The sequence below is a fragment of the Mobula birostris genome, chromosome 32 (genome assembly GCF_030028105.1).
Source record: "Mobula birostris isolate sMobBir1 chromosome 32, sMobBir1.hap1, whole genome shotgun sequence".
NCBI lineage: Eukaryota > Metazoa > Chordata > Chondrichthyes > Myliobatiformes > Myliobatidae > Mobula > Mobula birostris.
The window spans coordinates 13,272,282-13,290,861 of NC_092401.1; the positions used below are offsets into that span (position 1 = coordinate 13,272,282).

The 18,580-nt window shown below is 39.5% G+C and overlaps 1 protein-coding gene across 1 annotated transcript in view; it reads left to right on the forward strand.

Moving 5' to 3' along the window:
* The window catches only part of LOC140191063 (adhesion G protein-coupled receptor L1-like), a 281,887-nt gene that overhangs the window by 112,350 nt on the left and 150,957 nt on the right, over positions 1–18,580 (forward strand). Inside the window, exon 4 of the mRNA XM_072248138.1 lies at positions 3,716–3,730. Within this exon, the coding sequence (XP_072104239.1) occupies positions 3,716–3,730 (15 nt within the window). The remainder of the gene's footprint in view (positions 1–3,715; positions 3,731–18,580) is intronic.

An 18,580-nucleotide genomic window follows, 5' to 3' on the forward strand; every position in this document is an offset into this window, starting at 1 on the left:
TTCCCTTCTTCATTGCTTGCTTCAAGTGACTGGTGTACAAGTATACTCTGTTCTCTAATGTTGAAAATCAACATTTTTTGATCCATCACTATTCAACTTATACTTTTATTTACCAAAATGGATTATTACATATTTATCCATATTCTACTGCATCTTCCATGTACTCACATACGCGCATGCCAGCTGTCCAAAGCACCTTGAAACTAGTTTGCATCTCATCAAAATACACAATCCCAGTTTAGTGTGGTAGACAAAGTTAGTAATGTCACATTTTGTTCCCTTACCTAAATCAACAATGTTTTGAAAAGCTGTCGAGTCTCCATTTATCTGAGTTCTGAACAGTCTCAGCAGACTTTCCTGTTCTATTCATTTTGGACTATGTTAGCCTTTGTCCAAAGCACCAAGTTTGCACAGTTGCAGTCCAGTTCATCAAGATAGTGAGTTTGGATTGTTCTGAATTTATTACTGAATAATTATGTCTGGGTCTTTCCAGTCCCATTCACCAATAGTTAGTAAGGTTTGCTTCAGTCCAGTTGCCCATTACATTCATAAACAGGTACAATCTCTTAGGTATTGAGTTTATAGTCTCTGTCTAGAAATACCCTTCATTCAGTTATTCCACTGATGTTAGGTAGACCAATCCAAATTTAGAACAATTTGCTTATGGATCCTGGAAGGTTAAAATTCTTATTTATCTTTGTTGGGCATTTGTAATCTGGAACATTGCAGTTAGTATTGAGGTTGGTCGCATTTCCTTGGCGCAATGATGCATGCATCAATGCAGAAACCTGTTCATAACCTGAGGCTGATCTACATTACCTATGCACTTCTGACATTACACGTGTAAGGATTAAATTGTCAGTAGTATTTGAAGAAATGTCTTTTGGCTAACTAGAAAAAGTCAAAATAAATTTATTACCAAAGTATATGTATGTCACTATATACTCCTTTCAGATTAGTTTTCTTGCAGGCATTTACTGGAAAATAAAGAAAATACGTACAACAGAATTTATGAAAAGCTGTACACAAATAAAGATGTGCAAAAGAAAACAAAAAGTGCAAAAACAAAATAAATAATACTGCGAACGCGTTGTAAGGTTGTTGAAAGCGAACCTGTAGGTTGCGGGATCAGTTCAGAGTTGAGGTGAGTGAAGTTAGCCACACTGGTTCAGGAGCCTGATGGTTGTTGGGTAATAACTGTTTCTGAACCTGGTGGTGTGGGACCCAAGGCTCCTGTACTCCTACGAAATTTCATGTGTGTTATATCCAAATCTCAGCACTCTTCTTCTCATTATCAGGTATAGCAATGTTCTGTTTCTCACCCCAAGTCCTCTTTTTCTCTCTCTCTCTCCCTCTTTTTGCATGATCATTGTGCCATTTTCCTTGTTTTGGTGCATGTGAAGTAAATTCAACTGCATTTCACAAGAATAAATACATTTGGGATTGTGAGAGATGTAATAAAAGTTTCAAATATATCTGTTTATTGGGCAAACAACAATTAACAATAGGTTATATACTTGTGTTCTTGAATGATTTAAATGTCAATATTGCAATGTTGATTGCAAAATTATGCATTATCATATGCCCATATGTATTACTGTTTTTATTGTCTATTCTTTGTACAGTGGAATCTGTTATAAAGTACTGCACATTATTATAAACAATATTCATGATTCACTATTGATGAATAGTACAAATCATCAGTTCACACACAGTTTTCTGCAGTGTTACAAGATATCACAGCACAAGAAATCATGATTATATAGAGCAATGTGGATTGTATTACAGTGTTGACTATGTTTATATGACTGGACCTCAAATCTTTGTACTGCAAAATGCCTGTCTTGCCCATCATTGCAAAAGAAAACAGGAAAAAGAACACATAAAGGTATATATATTTTTATATATATTATTTCCTTGAGATCATTCAGAGTAACCAAGCAACCAGTTAGGGACCTGACAAGAGTCTCAAAAGTACTTCTAGATTGGTCACCACTCCACTCTCTTCTCCATCACCTCATGGACTCTGCATTTCTTTTCCAATTACACCTGCATAGTCTCAGCGTGGAACACCTTCATCTATGCTATTGGAATCACCTTCCGTTTCCAGTAAGGCATTCTTCATATTGTCACATAGATCCCACTCATTAAACTCTCTGTGCAATTTCCACTGGATTCTTGACTCGTATCCCATTAGTATTCTTCCCATCGTCCATTAGATTCACTCTCCTAAGCATAACGTAATACACTCTTTCCATTACTCATTAAGCCCTTTTCAGTTGCTCCTCCCAAGCTGTTATCTCTTATTGGACTTGCCCATTGCTCATTAGACTTTGCCCATTTGACATTTCGTTTTGTTAATTTGTCTCCTTCCATTCATCCACCTCACAATACCATTAAGTGCTCCAATTAGATGCTCTTGGGATTAAACCACATTGGACATTTTCTCCATTGTCTATTTGATTATTCTCACGCTCTCAACTGGACACCCAAACTCTCACGAAATGCTGTTACCTTTGCATTTTCCCATCACTTATTTGACTCGTCCCATTAGAACCACCTCCTTCGGTCCATTAGATTCCACATTAAATTGTTCTCTTCATTAACTGTCAAGTTGTCCTTTGCTTTCGATGTTATATTGTCCTCCATTCAGACTGTTAGACTATCTATCTCATTACTTATGTTCGCTCTCTAATATATTACATTTCCTGTGCATTACACTGATCATAATGTTGGTCTGATGACTCAATGTCATGCAATTGTTATGGCAACATTGATTTTACATCAGCCCGCTGAGTTTGAAGTACCTGCATTAAAAATATTTTCACTTTAATAATTGGGTCTGTGTTGGCACAAGTCAATATATAATAATAAATTAGATCATGTGAAAATGGTTACAAAGGTTTTATGAATGGTTTGGAGAGGCAATGAAACAGTAAACAGTTTAAGTGTGAAAATGATGAATGGGCCATCCCAAATGTCAACGCAGAACAGCATCATGAATTTAAGAATAGGCATTGATGCTGACATCAACCAACACCATGCCTATAGATGTCCCACAAAGCATGCTGTAGCATCCTATCAAACAGATCAGCTCCTTAACTGGTCAGCTAATGGTTAGAATAGCACTAAGCACCCTCCGCCCTCTATTTACCTGGTTGTTAAGTTATCCGAGTGATTGATTGCTCAGAAGTCCAATAGGATTAACTGGAGTTGGTGCAGAGTGTAAAGTGAGATGCAGCGCTCTGCCTGTGGACACTGGGTCAGCACAAACGCAACCTCGATTAATGGATCCTCTTGTTTCATTCAGTCAAAGTAGGTAATGACTCAGGCCTCATTTTCTGGCGACCCTGTTATTCCACCTGTTCTCATTTAATCAATCTTGTCATCATTTTTCCAAGGAATTGTGAAATGTGACTTGTCAAGTCTGTGGAGATTCCGGGTCTCCTACTAACCCTTTCTCTTACTTAAAACTGTGTAACAATCTGCTGGCTGCTAATATCAGTTCTGCACAAGATTGCTGTTGAGTTCTGGGAGTAGAAGGATATTCAACGAGAACAAAACAATTTCATTATTCTGTGACAGGTTTGTTGAATCGTCAGCATTAAAAAAAAACAGAAAAATTATTCCACTGGTTACAGTGCTCGAAAATATGTTAATCTATTTTCTCTTTTTTCTTGCACTTTTCACTCTCTCTCTTCCGATGCTTAAATAGAAGTGGAACAAAAAGGTAAAGCTATAACATACACAGTTCCAACCCCAACACTTTGTTTTTGTACCTATATAATTGTTTACTCCGTTTTCCCCTTTCTCTGGTGTGCTGGCCCTAACAGGGGCACATGTGTAGCCACAAATTAATTCTGACTCTATCTCTACCTGTAACTAGCAGTCATTAGCCTGTATCACATACCTAACATGGGGACATCAATAAGTGTAAAATTCATTCGGGATGTGTTGTTTTACCTCCTTAGGGATATTCCTCACCCATGGGTGCCTCAATGTGTCCTTAAATACCATCTGCCTGATTTTTATCCAGCGCCTTTTTCATGTTTCCCATAGCAACCAGGTTTCCTGGGCAAACTCACTCGCTGCTCCTCTCTCTCTTGCTTTTTTCTATTTTTTTCAACACCTGTAATCTTTCTTTATCTATGATTTTAGTTCTTTGTTTAGTTTCATGTGCATTGACTGGATGGACCAGATGCAAGATTGAATTTATTTATTTATTTAGTGCTTTTATCTTAAGGATATTTTGTTTAAAGTGGTCACATGCCATTTTTTAAAGAAAGCTTTACACAAAAAAAAACGATGTAGTATCTTTGTGCTCAGTGCAGCCATGAGATGCAGTCATGATGTGATATTCTGACTAGTTTTGATGTGAGCTGGGGGTACAATAAGGGATTCATTGTAATCACGGTTGATCTTAGCTGTCACTTAAAAGGAGTGGAATTAGAAGGAAATGTAGCTTTCAATGCTATCCAACTGTTCAAAAGAGGTCTTCATCCGTTCCAATCTGCATCTCACTTTATGCTCTGGGTCTATTGGGCTTCATAAAGCAACAGGTGGGAGTGAGTTACACGACTGCCACTCAAAGCAGCCACAAGGGATCTAAAATCATAAGCTTTGAATTTCATATACTGTAGCTCCTTTAACATCTTCAGCTCATTCCAAAGTGCTTGACAGATAGTGAAGTACTTTCAAAATTCAGTCACTTTCGCAGTGCAGGAAATGTATCATGATAATTTGCACACAGTAAGCTCTGACAAACTGAAATACGATTACACCTGGATCCTCTGCTCTGGAAATATTAATTGAGGGAAATACATTGCACTTGTCAGGGAGAGAAGACAGGGCCTCGGCTTAGCATCACAACCAAAGGCATCAGTGCATCAGTATGGCTCTAAAGCATCAGATTAGATTTTGTGCTCCAGTCTTCGGAGTAGGGTTCTAACCCTAAAACTTTTAGCCTCAGACTCAAGAGTTCTGCCCATTGAATCACAGCTGTTATAAAGTAATTTTAACTACTTCTTTTTCAGGGTTTAAGCTACATTCAAACTTGATGGCCCTCTCTCTAGGCTTGCACTAGAATTGAAGAATAGCCTTCTGGATAAGGCAATCATATTCCCTTTCAATATTCTTTGAATGAAATAGCTTGCAAGTTATGAAAATATTGGACAGGAAGAAAATGGACTGTTTCATTGCCAATCACAATTTAGCTGATAAAGAGTCGCCTTGTTATCCAAATGTTCTTGTGAGAATGCAAATAAGAAGTGGTTAGCCAATTGTAGAAATATGGGGCAACATGGTTGGAAACCTGTGTGATTATATCAGATCAGTTTTGAAAACCCTATTAAAGCCTTTAACACTCTGATTGGGAATCTGTTGGAAGCTGTCATGTTACGGTGACTTGTCATAAGTTTGCCAGGCTTCCGTAAAATGCCAATGTTGAAAGCTCGTGCACATTATTACTTGTTAAATGCAAGTTTGTCTCATGCACTGAAGTACTTATCCTGGGCAATCCATTTTCCAAATGCACACTTCCTACTGAATCTCTGTTTCCCCCTTTTCCTGTCTTCCCAGTTGTATTTATGGTGCTCATGCTCTGAGTGCCTTCACAGAGCTAACAAGTCTAACTAGAATTGTTAATTTATGTTTCAAGCCCATTTTCCCCAGAGAATCATAGGCTCCAAATGCATTCCCAAATGCTGCTCGTGCCTGAGTGCATTCCCATCTGGTCCTTGTGTTCCAAGTCCTTTTCTGTGCTAACAATAGCAAGTCTAGTCAGAAAATGCTAATCTGATTTACATACTCATACACAATTCCACGTCCTCTAAAAATCATAGTTAACAGTAAAAAGTTGAAATGTGAAATTTAAAAAACCCCATTATCATCTTCTCTGCAAGTAAACAGCATCTCAAAATCTAATTGTTATGTACATTGCTCAGGAAAAACTTGCCAAAAGTCAGTTCGCAACCTGTAAGAATGATTCTTGATTTAACTCAAGTTTCTGTGAAATGATGAGCAATTCTCCTGGACCATTCTGCCAGATTGTCCTCAAACGTTTATTCCCTGTTCCTCAAGCAACCAGGTTCATTCAGCTGTGACGCCAACTGTTTGAATAGAGTCCTGCGCTGTTTCAAATCCCCAGCAATATGTCAAAACCAACACTTAGGTATCTCAAAAGAAAAATACACAGGATGTTGTAAACCTGAAATGTAAACAGAGGATGTTGAGAATACTCAAAGGCTCAGGCAGCGCCTATGGAAACACAACAGGGTTAATGTCTGGGATTGATGACTTTCTACCAGAACAGATACATTATGTACCAGTCTATACAGGGTTTGAGAGAATCTTGGTGTTTCCTACACCTCTTCAATGAATGTCACAGCACTTCATTTGGTGAGAGGCAGAAGTAATTTACACCTCTGGAGAATTTCTACAATAGATGTCAATTTTGCACTCTGCTTGCTCTAAATTGTGAAATGATGGCATGAAATTTTACCAAGTGACAAAACTAACATCCTGATGGGATTCAGTCATCTTCAGTTTTATCTCCAACACCCTCCACCTCCCCACCCCCAGTTATACCTTTGAACAACCATATTCCTTTACTAACCTTACACCTGCCCTCTCGCCATATCCTTTGATGCCCTGACCAATCAGGAAACAATCAACTTCCGCCTTAAATATATGCACGGACCTGGACTCCACCGCAGTCTGTGACAGATCATTCCACAGATTTACTGCTCTCTGGCTAAAAGATTCTTCCTTATCTCCCTTCTAAAGGGTCGCCCCTCAGTTTTGAGGCTGTGCCCTTCAATTCTGGATTCCCCTGTCATAGGAAACACCCTATGTATTCCTTTCAACATTTGGTAGGTTTCAATGAGACCTCCCCGCCCCCGCATTCTTCTAAATTCCAGTGAGTACAGGTCCAAAGCTGCCAAATGCTCCCCGTGTGTTAACCCCTTCCTTCCCGGAATCATCCTCGTGAACCTCCTCTGGACTCTCTCCAATGACAACACATCCATTCTAAGATATGGGCTCAAAACTGTTGACAGTATCCCAAGTGCAGCCTGACTGGTGTCTTGTAAAGCTCAGCATTATCTCCTTGCTTGTATATTCTATTCCTCCTGAAATAAATGCCAACATTGCATTTGCCTTCTTTACCACAGACTCAACCTGTAAACTAGCCTACTGGGAGTCTTGCATAAGGACTCTCAAGTCCGTCTGCACCTTTGATGTTTGAACCTTTTCCCCATTTAGATAATGGTCCGCACTATTATTCCTTTTACCCAAATGCATTTTCATACATCTCCCACTGTATTCCATCTGCCACTTTTTTGACAATTCTTCCAATTTATCTAAGTCCTACTGCAATTGCATTGCTTCCTCAGCGCTACCTACCCCTCCACCTATCTTCATATCATCTGCAAACTTTGCCACAAAGCCATCGATCCATTATCTAAATCAGTGACAAACAATGCAAAAAGTAGTGGCCCCAATACTGACCCCTGAGGAATAACGCTAATCACGGGCAGCCAACCAGCAAAGGCCCCTTTTATTCCCATTTGTTGCCTCCTGCCTGTCAGCCATTCCATTATCCATGTCAGTATCTTTCCTGTAACGCCATTTGATTTTATCTTGCTAAGCAGCCTCATGTGTGACACCTTATCAAACATCTTCTGCAAGTCCAAGTAAATGACATTCACTGCCTCTCCTTTGTCCACCCTGCTTGTTACTTCCTCGAAGAACTCTAACAGATTTCTCAGGCAGGATTTCCCTCTATAGACACCATGCTGACTTTGACTTATTTTGTCATTAGTCTCCAAGTACCATGAAACCTCATCCTTAGTAATAGATTCCAACACTTTCCCTACCCTTGCCTTCCCCCCTTCTTAAAGAGTGGAGTGACATCTGCAATCTTCCTGTCCTCCCGGACTATGCTAGAATCAAGTGATTCTTGAAAGATTATGACCAATGACCCATTGCAGCACTCGTCATAAATTTGTGCAGTGTTGCCTGAATTTGTAGATGCAGCTGAAGCAAATAATTGAAAGGGGTAGTACTCATTTCCTCGAGATAAGGGAAGAGCTGACAGTTGATTTTAATGTCCCAGAGGAAAATGAGGAGTAGCTCTTTCCACATACATAAGTGCCAGAGTTTGCTCTTCCGTGATATCAAGAAATCCTGGAGAAGTGCACATCTAGTTTATTAAGATCATTTGCTGCATTCTGTGGGTTTGTAGCAAGTACATCCTCTGTTTGCAGGCAAGTCCTGTGCCAGAGAACACAAACATGACCATTACCAACAACTGCAAATTTAGGAAGCGACTTCTTTCATTAGGGAATATAAGAAAGCAGTACTTGAGGCCACATTGTTGCAGTTAAGCCTCAATGTACATGAGAGGAGACAATACAAACTAAGTCAGATGAAGAGCCAAGGAATATGATTGCAATATACAATTACAATGACAGGAATTTGGTAAGGAGCAGAATACCAGTCTAGATTTCATTGATGCATTTTACTGTCTCAATCCACATGCTTCCCACAGTGACAACGCACCCATGTCTCTCTCAAACCCATTTTAGAATAAATGATTATGAAGACACGCAGTCCTCTTTTATTGTCATTTAGTAATGCATGCATTAAGAAATGATACAATATTTCCTCCGGCGTGATATCACAAAAACACAGGACAGACCAAGACTGAAAAAACTGACAAAACCACATAATTATACATATAGTTACAACAGTGCAACAATACCATAACTTGATGAAGAAGTCCATGAGCACAGTAAAGTTCAAAGTTTCTCAAATGTCCCACATCTCACGCAGACAGGAGAAGGAAGAAAAACTCTCCCTGCCATGCCGACCACAATCCGACTCTGAGTCATCCGAAAACTTCGAGCTCTGATCAGCTCTCCGACACCGAGTACTGAGCGCCATCTCTGTCCGAACGATTCAACCTCCTTCTCCGTCGCCAAAAGCAGGCAAGGCCGGGGATTTTGAGGCCTACCCTCCGAAAGATTCCCGACCACACAGTAACGAGAGCAGCAAATGGGCGTCTCAGAAATTTCTCCAGATGTTCCTCTGTGCTTTCACATCCATTCTCCATCCATTTTATCTTCCATTCTGAAAAATTCTTTAGTTATTCAGTTTGACATAGCTATCTATGCTAATCCCAAACTCCAGAACTCATTCTTTTTTGCCATGGCCTTTCAAATGCTTCTCTAAATGTTTAATTTTGTGGAAGTATCTGTCCCTATCACATCATCAGGCAGCATGTTTCCGATTTCAATCATCCTCCATATAGGAAATTCTCAAACTTCTTCAAATTTCCTATCACTTACTTTAAACCAAAGCCCCCCTTTCATAGATGCACCTGCTAGGTAAAAGTTTCATGCTATCTACACTATCTGTGCTCTTCATAATTCTATCCACATCAGTCAGGTACCCCTTCAGCCTTTTCCAATCAAAGGGGAAAAAGAAAAAAAACTTAGCCAGTTTATTTCTCTCCATCCCAGACAACATCTTGGCGAATTCCCACTGCACTCTCTCAGCTGTAATCACATCATTACTGTACTGTGGCTATCGGAACTGTACACAATCCTCCAACTGTGGCCTACCCAATATTTTCTATTCTCTACCCCATTTTAAGAGTGCATGCAGGATACATGCTTGCTTCATATTCTTGGATGTGTATGCAAAGATTCCCCAGTAACTCAGTAAATTCTAAGGTCCTGCCATTTTCTGTGCATATCAGAAATACATAAATTTATACTTATTTGGAAGATGGAAGAGATTTTCTTCACCTCGTGTTCTGATGACTACCCGTCCCCCACCATCGCAGCCGCCGTTTCATTTTTCCCATCTCATGCCCAGCGACTATTTCACATGAAAAAAATCTGTTTGCAAACATGGCATTCTATCTGATGCCAGGATAACCTTTTTGTCCTTATGTTTAAGTCCAAGATGACTAACTTCCATTCCATAATCTCACCCACCTACTCATACTTCAAGGGAAGCAATTCTGCGATAATGATCTAAACCTTTGTGGCTCATATCCTGCGCCATTCATCTATCATCCCATGCTAGCTGATCTACATTACTTCTGTTCAGCAATGCCTCATCCTTAAATCATCATCCTTGTTCTTGAAACACCCCATCCCCTCTGTAATGCAATCCTTTTCATATCTCATTATTCTTCCATTTCTGGCTTGATTGTCCCCAGTTTTCATCACTCCTCTGCTGCTGTGTATACTTTCGGCTGGGCTAGACTGAATTTTGAAAATTCCTTCCTGATCTCTCGATAGCCCTCTTCTCTTGATATAACATTCTATATTAACCTACCTCATGTTCCCCTTCCTTTAAGAAGCTCTCTGTAACCCACCTCCTTGACCATTTACAAACACTTACATTCAAATAGTATATTTCTGGTCTGTGTTATATTAGGCTCTACTGAAGTGCTTCTGGATAATTCACAATATTAAAAACCGTGTATAATTAGAGATTGCACAGAGTAAAAACATACCTTTAATTTTGCTCCTGCTGTTGTTTGCTCGTAATGTTCCTCACCATCTAGTGCATTCTATTTTGAAAGGTGCTGCTAAGGAAGTGTATAAAATGAAGCTATAATGGTTTTAAAGTAAAAGTAAATGTTTGGTGAATCAAGCTCCAAAGAAAGTTTTGAGATGATCAAACTGCCTTGTTTTCATTCAGAATATGAAAAAGATTTTCTAAAAATTGGATATCTTTGCATGAAGTAAAAGCATTGCCTGTTTCAGAACAAGCTACCACAATATAGAGTCTCCCCGACTCAGTGAAAAGGAGCAGCCCGCAAACACATGCAAATAAATTCCATTGGATAATCAGAGGGACACAAAATTAAGAGTTGGTTGTGAGGATAGGAGAATGGAATTCCAAACAAGAAGGTACACTACTCCACCAAGTACTTGTCGATGAACTGGAGCAGAGTAAGAAAGTATGGGGGATGACTATTTCCATTGTACTTCATCACAATAACTGAGAACACAAAGACCAGGGCAATAGATTGGAAAAAAAACATTCATTTTCAGTAGCTAAGGACAACACTTTTAAGAGCACAAAATGGGCAAGAACATTGGCAGAGGACTGTTAATGTAATGCAAATGAATACACCATGTTTTCCCCCCATTTTTTTCTCATGACATGCAACGTAGAAAGCTACAGCACAGTACAGGCCCTTTGGCCCATAATATTGTGCCAACCCTTTATCCTATTCTAGCGTCAAAATAACTCTTCCTCCCATATAGTCCTACATTTTTCTTTCTTCCTAAAAGTTTCTTAAATGTCCCTGATGTATCTGCCTCTATCAACACCCCTGGCACAGAACCCACCACTCCTTGCAAAAAAAAAACTACTCTGACAAAGGAAGCTGTTCAGCCTCAAGTCCACGCTGACTCTAAGACAGTTTGTAGGAATCCCATTCCCTATTTACAGTATTTCATACATGCCTATCACTCTCCCAATTCTCCTGCTGCCCATTTAAACACTGAATAATTCATAACAACAATGAACAGCCCCCTTCCTCTAATCCCCACTCTGACCTTTTACCACTTCTCAGCTGCCTATCACCTCCCACTGGTGCCCCTCCTTCTTCTCCAGCCCTTTGACCTTTCCCACCCACCTGACTTCACCTGCCGCCTTTCAGTTAGCCGCCTTCCACTCCCCCCACCCCCACCCCCCCCAACACCAACTTTTTATTCTGGCATTTTCCCCTGTCCTTCTCAGTCTTGAAGAAGGGTCTTGGCCCGAAACATCAGCTATTTAAGGTGCTTGGAAGAAGGTACAGAGGATGTGTCAGGAGTTAGTTTTTTTTTAAATGCAGAGAGCGGTGAGTGCGTGGAATTGGCTGCCAGCGGCTGTGGTGGAGGCAGATACGATAGGGTCTATTAAGAGACTCCTGGATAGGGTCACGGAGCTTAGAAAAATAGAGGGCTAATTTCTAAAGTAAGTACATGTTCGGCACAGCATTGTGGGCCGAAGGGCCTGTACTGTGCTATAGGTTTTCTGTGTTTCTGTTTATTCATTTCCACCTGACCTGCTGAGTTCATCCAGCATTTTGTGAATGTTGCAATGAACCTACAAGCAAGTCGTTGGCATGTGGGTGGAAACCAAGAACCTAGAGAAAACCGACACAACCACAAGAAGCAAAAAAACATACCCAGGCAGCATCTAGGTCAGGCTTGAACTGAGAACACTGAAGCTATGCAGCAGCTCTAACTACCATGCAATCACACAGAATAATTTGAGAACTCAAAAGAAACTCTCTTATCCGGTGAATGTTGAGAATGTGAAACTTATTACCAATGGAATGGTTGTGGCGATGAGAATGGGTGTATTTTAAGGAAAACTAAATAGTAAATATAGGGAAAAAGTTATGCTAATGGAGTTACTAAGGATGCAAGAAGTTTATGTAGAATGATGGATTTGTTGAGCAGAATGCCTGTAGTACGTTCCAATGTATTTCCTTTTATGGAGAACACATGTCAGCCACAGTCAGATGGGAAGTAATGTCCATTTCGGAAGATGAAGGTTAATTGTTCCGTTCCTGAGCAGGGAATGTAGGTGCAGAACCAAACTCCTGTCACATGGAATTTTAAACTGCCCTCTTTAGTGGTTGTGAAAAATACAATTCCACTACTTAAAAGAGATTTCTTGTCATCATGGGCAATACTCATTCTTCAGCCAGTATTTAGAAAGAGATTATCTGGTTATTTACCTCATTGCCGCTTGCTGTGTGCAAATTTATTTCCTATGTTACACCTCAAAAATAATTCTGTTAAAGTAAAAACAATTGGGATGTCCAGAGGTTCTGAGAGGCATGTAGAAATGTATATTTTCTTTTTTCTCTCCCACTGTAAAGCCATAGTAAAGATAGGGCAGGCGTCAGGGAGGGCAGTGTTCCAGGCAGCTAATCAACCTCCACCATCCTCCTCTAATGATCTCTTCACCGTCAAGGCTCACCCATTGAACAAGATAATACTCTCAATCATTTTTGAGCTGTTAATAGAGACTGGCCCAGTTGCAAATTGGCAGTCGCATCTTCGCACGTGCCATCTGCATTTGAAGAACAAAAGGGTTTCACATCAGTGATTAATGGCTAAGCGGGCACAGAGTAAGAGGTGAAGTGCATGTTGATTGAAATTTGGCCCAACAACAGGAAATAGAGAGTACAGGGCAGAATATGTTGGCCTGTGCGATGCTACATTGAGAATACTCTAAAACTTGGCATTGAACTTCGGTGCAGGAATGCAGGACCAGTTTAATGATTTGAATTGGGTTTTCATGAGAATAATTTTCTTTCAGAAATAACTGGATAAACTACATTCATGTCATGCCTTTAACTGATTTCAGTGTCTCCAAATAGCTCTGAATATAACATTTTATGGAATGTGAGCACTGTTATACATTGGCAAATTAAAGCCAAATCTGAGCCAGAGCAAGTAAAATATTCAAAATGATTCTGATCTTTTTAGCCACTTTTAGCCAAAAATAACAAATAATGTAGAGAAATATAAATTAATTAGTATAGGAGTACAGAAAATGAGTCATATTGAATGGAACAGCAGTGATCAGGAAGATATTTATATATATTCTAGTTGGAATCTATAGATTTTGAGATTGTTGCTGGCAAGGCTGACATTTATTGCTCATCCCTAGTTTCCCTTGGTGGAGGTAATTTTCTTCAGCCCATACATGCACCTGTGAAAGATCCCCACAGTGTTGTTAGGCACAGTTCCAGCATTTTGATCCCATGATAAATAACAAACAACAATAAGTTTCCAACCCAGCAGAGTTAGTATGTTTGAAGGAAACTTGCAGGTGATGCATTCCATTCTCCTTCTGCCACGTCTCAGGGCAAACAGATGCCAAAGATTTTGGGGATGGTGTCTAAAGCCTTGACAAGGAGGTAGAGGGTATGTTATGGGCAGAGCATAATACAGCCTTGGACAATGGTAGTGGAAAAGGTGAATGTCTAAGCTTTTTCAGATACTAACTGCAAACTCATCTTTTACTTATTTTCAGGATGTCCATCTGTAATACGGATATATTTATTGGCCAATCCAAGCTGCTGAATAAGGTTCTGAACATGTTACTAGGCATAACCTATAGTGGTTCATTGGCTACACTAATAGACACTTAATTGAAAAACACATTCTAAATAAACAATTCGAAAATTTGACATTTTAAGGCAAAACTAGAAAAAAATACATCGATGCCTATAAATGAGTAGATTAGACTAATTCCCTTGTTACCTACTTACTTACTGCCCTTTACAGCACTGGCATTTAGGACAGCAAAGAAGGTCCTCCATCTCTGGCAGTGTTCAGGCCTTCCTTCTTAATGTCAGTAGCTTTCCCTTGGTTTTCAATACTGTCAGTCATGCAAATCCCAGATGGAGTCTCAGGAATACTGTCACATTCAGATGTAGAAGGATTCTCCATTGCTGTTTCTTTACCAATTTTATTTGACCAGTCAGGACTCTTAGCCCTGATCTGAACCCCTGAAGCTCAAGGACCAGTGGATACTCTTGATCTGTCCTCCACCCTTTGATCTGTTTGGCATGGGCAACCCTACCAACAGCCAAAGCCTAAAACCCCAACTCCAGCCAACATAGGTCTCCGGGTCATTGAGCTACACATTTTTCCAATCACAACAAGGTCCTAGTCCTCTTAGAGGTAATCCCCTTGCACCTTACTGTGAATTAAATCATTGCCCTTTTCTAGATTTAGCTCATCCTTGTTTCCCCACTCTGAATTCCCGCGACTCTTGAAGGAGTATCAAGCTGCTTACTTGAATGAAAATGAAAGCAATTAGAAACAGGGAATGAATATTGGACTTGCTGGTGAATAATTGAAGTCTAAAAATGAATTAATAATAAAGATGAAGTACAAAAACAAATATAGAAGTCTGTATTCTTGCCATGTGCCTTGTAGATCAGAGCCTATTTGGATTCTGTATACAAATTTGCTGGTCATAGGAGATATATTCTTACCTTGAAAAGGGGCAGCAACTATGATTTCAGGTATCAGAAATAGTTATTATAATAGTTTTACATAGACTTTATATATTTAAATCTATTTTCTTTATAATTAAAATGGGGTTGACAAGCTCAACGCAAGTAAAAACATTCAAATAGGTAATGACCTAAACCTCAAGGAGCAAAGAGCAAAATTCAAAGACATAACAGCAATCTATCTTCATCCAAATGCCAATTTCCTCACACCAGCATCTATCCTCGCATCAATCACCTCAGTGACGCTCTTTCCTCAGTAGTCATCTAGTTTTACAATGATCTCATGTTCTGGCTATTCTCACCAATCCTCTCTCCTCGCAGTTGTTACCCTTTAACCTCATTGAACCCACTGGTTTTTCTCCTCACGTTCACCCTCATCTCCCCTCACACCAACTCTCTCTCTTTCCACTGACCATTCTTCAGAATGATCCTCTCCCTCATTGGATGGATATTCTAGTGCCACAATGGTTATTGTTCAGTTCAAAGATTAAAGATCCAGGGGCCTGGATTAACAATCCATAGGCAAGAGTTCAAATCCCACCATGGCAGCCATGAGTTTAAATTCAGCTGATAAATGCAACCTTAAAATTAATGACCCCCACCCCACAAAATTACCAGATTGCTATGGAAATCCATCAGGTTCAGTAAGGCTCAAATTCACCATTCTCACATCATGTGGCCAATGTATGATTTACTAACCAACCCACCAATGTAATTGATTCTTTTCAGAGTGGATTAGAGTCAGCAAAACAGTTAGTACAAAGGAATTTAAGAAATAAATAAAACATATATATTCTCACTGATTTCCCATGCAGACATCTCTCTGAACATAATGATCCTCATATTCATCGCCCAATCTGCAGCTAACCTTCCCCTTCACAATAATCCTCTCCCTTCAATAATCTCCCTCTCAAAATGATTCCTTTTATTCTCACAACCTTCTGCCCCACTATTTTATTCCCTTAAAATGATCTCAGATTCTCTCCAATACTTACCCTCTTCCCTCATATAACCCTCTCTCCTCCGACCTTTTCAATTGATAAACACTCATATTATCTCATTTTACAATGACATTCTCACCTCAAAGTTATCCTTAACACTGATGCCTTCACCAGGCACCTCATAACTAAAATATTTCCGATGCAAGAGTGCCGTCAAGGTTTCTTTTTTTCTCAATCATGTTATTGTATGATTAAGAAAATGGAGGTTATGAAGATAATTTTGGAAATTGGTTGGTAAATTATAAAAGATGAAGCCCTTTTGATTTAAAACTGGACATTACTGGTTTTTTCAACATGTCCATTGATCTTTTACAAGCAATTTATGCCAATGTTTATCAGTTATCTTATTGTTGTCTGACACCATCATGCCATCACTTTGTTTCTGTTATTATGAAACATGCCAGTGTTTATTTTCCACGCCAGCTTTCTCCAACCCATCTTCACTTAACTCCATCAACTTGTCTGACTATTTTTCCCCAGCATACTTATATGTCCACTTGTTAAAAAGAATCAATTCCAGTTGCCTCAACCACTCATTGTGGTTACAGTTCCATATTCTACCCACTCGATGTTTTCCCAAAGTGGATTTATTATCTGTCTATTTATGGTTCCCCAGTGCTGGTCTCAAAGGTGAGTTAAAACATCTTATCTATATTGAAACAATTTGAACCCTTTCATAATCTCAAAGAAGTCTGTCAAGTCACCTATTAATCTTTTTCTAGATATGAGCCCTAGCCTGTTGAATCCTTCCTGACAGGTAGAACCTTTCTGTTCTGGTATGATTTCAGTAAATTATTTATGCACTTTCTCCAGAGTCTTTTTGATAATATGGAGACTTCAAGTGCGGTCAATCAAGGCTCTATGTAAGGTTAACATAACTTCTCTACTTTTCAGTTCTATTCCTCTGGCAATGAATCCCAGTGCTTTGTTTGATTCTTTTAGTGATTTTTGTGTAAGCGCACCCTGGATTCCTCCGCTCCTCTGCCAATTTCCCTTCCTGGCTTGTATGTTATTGTTAACAGTTCTCTCTCCTCAGGTTCTCTCCCTCCCCCTTCCCTCTTTTAAATTTTGTCAGGTTCCCCTCCTCAAAAATCAACCCTTGACCCTATTATCCCTTTAAATTATTATTTCATTTCCAATCACTCTTTCATCACAACTCAATGCGTTAATGCCTGCCAAATCCATAAACCATCTTCCGCAGAATTTGTTGAATTCATCAAATCAGGTTTCTGCCATGCCACATTTAGCTACCTCACAAATCCTTGGTGATTGCGACAAAAATAATATAACTCTTCTTGTCCTTCCTGATCTGTCTGCACTCAGTGACACCAGCCTACCCCACTGCCATTAAGCTTGGAGGGACCAAAGTATCCTATCTATTCTCATCTATCCAGTCACAACTATAGAATTAATGACACTATCTCTTTATTCTTCAGCCACATCAGTATCTCTGCTGCTTCCCAAAGATCTGTACTGCATGCTTTCTTTTACATCAATTCCGTGCTGTCAAAAATGTTCTACATAGAACATAACAGCACGTTAAAGGCTCCTCAACCCACTTGTTGTGCTGAACTTTTAACCTACTCTAAAAGCAATCTAACCCATCCTTTTCAGTCTTCCAATTATCTATCATGTAGGCTGAGAATACTCCCCTTCACCATCTCTGAAATGTGAGACTGCATCTCCAAACTGTGAGACTGCATCTCCAACATCCAATATTGGATGAATTAAATTTTTCTTCCTCTAAATGTTAGTGAAGTGAATTGTCATTCTGTGCTGTCTTATCCTCTCACAAACTCCACTCAGAAGCAATTGTCCTTACCCCTTAACTGAAGAGGTTGAATTAGAGTTTGCAACAATGGCATCACATGTAACCAGGTGACGTTTAGGGCTATCTATCTGCGTCATCACAAATGCTATCTATTTCCATCTCTGGAGCTTCACTTGCTTTTCCCAGCCCAAGCTCATCTGCTACTGAAATCCTATCCCAAACCTTAACTAGCAGAGACTTCCTATATAAACACAAAAAAAGTGCCTTCATTCAAAGTGCCCATCCTATGAGTGCACCTCCTGCCCCATTTGTGTAAGATTCTGCAGTTTCCATACTACCTTTTCTCTTTGCAGAGCCCACAAAACGTCCTCCATCCTAAACTACTGCTTATAAAGAAGATAACTATTAATCCCCATCATTAAATGTCTCAATTTTAAAATTCTCACGTTATTTATAAATGCCCTTGTATTCCCACCCACCCCCACACATCGTCTTGAATTCTCGTTCAGCCTTTCAAATTTAGAGTTTCCGTACACTTCCAATTCCAGCCTCCTGAGTGTCCCTTAAATTAATCAATACTTCTTCAGCTATCAAGGCCCTATGGTTCTCCATCTCCATAGCTCCAAGATGCATCCTAACACCTATCTTTTTTTGACTGAATCTTTCATCCCATGTCCTCAGCTCACCTTATGTGGTTCAGTAAGATTTAATTTGAAGAAGTTGCTATGAAGTGGTTTGGAAGACTTTAACCAC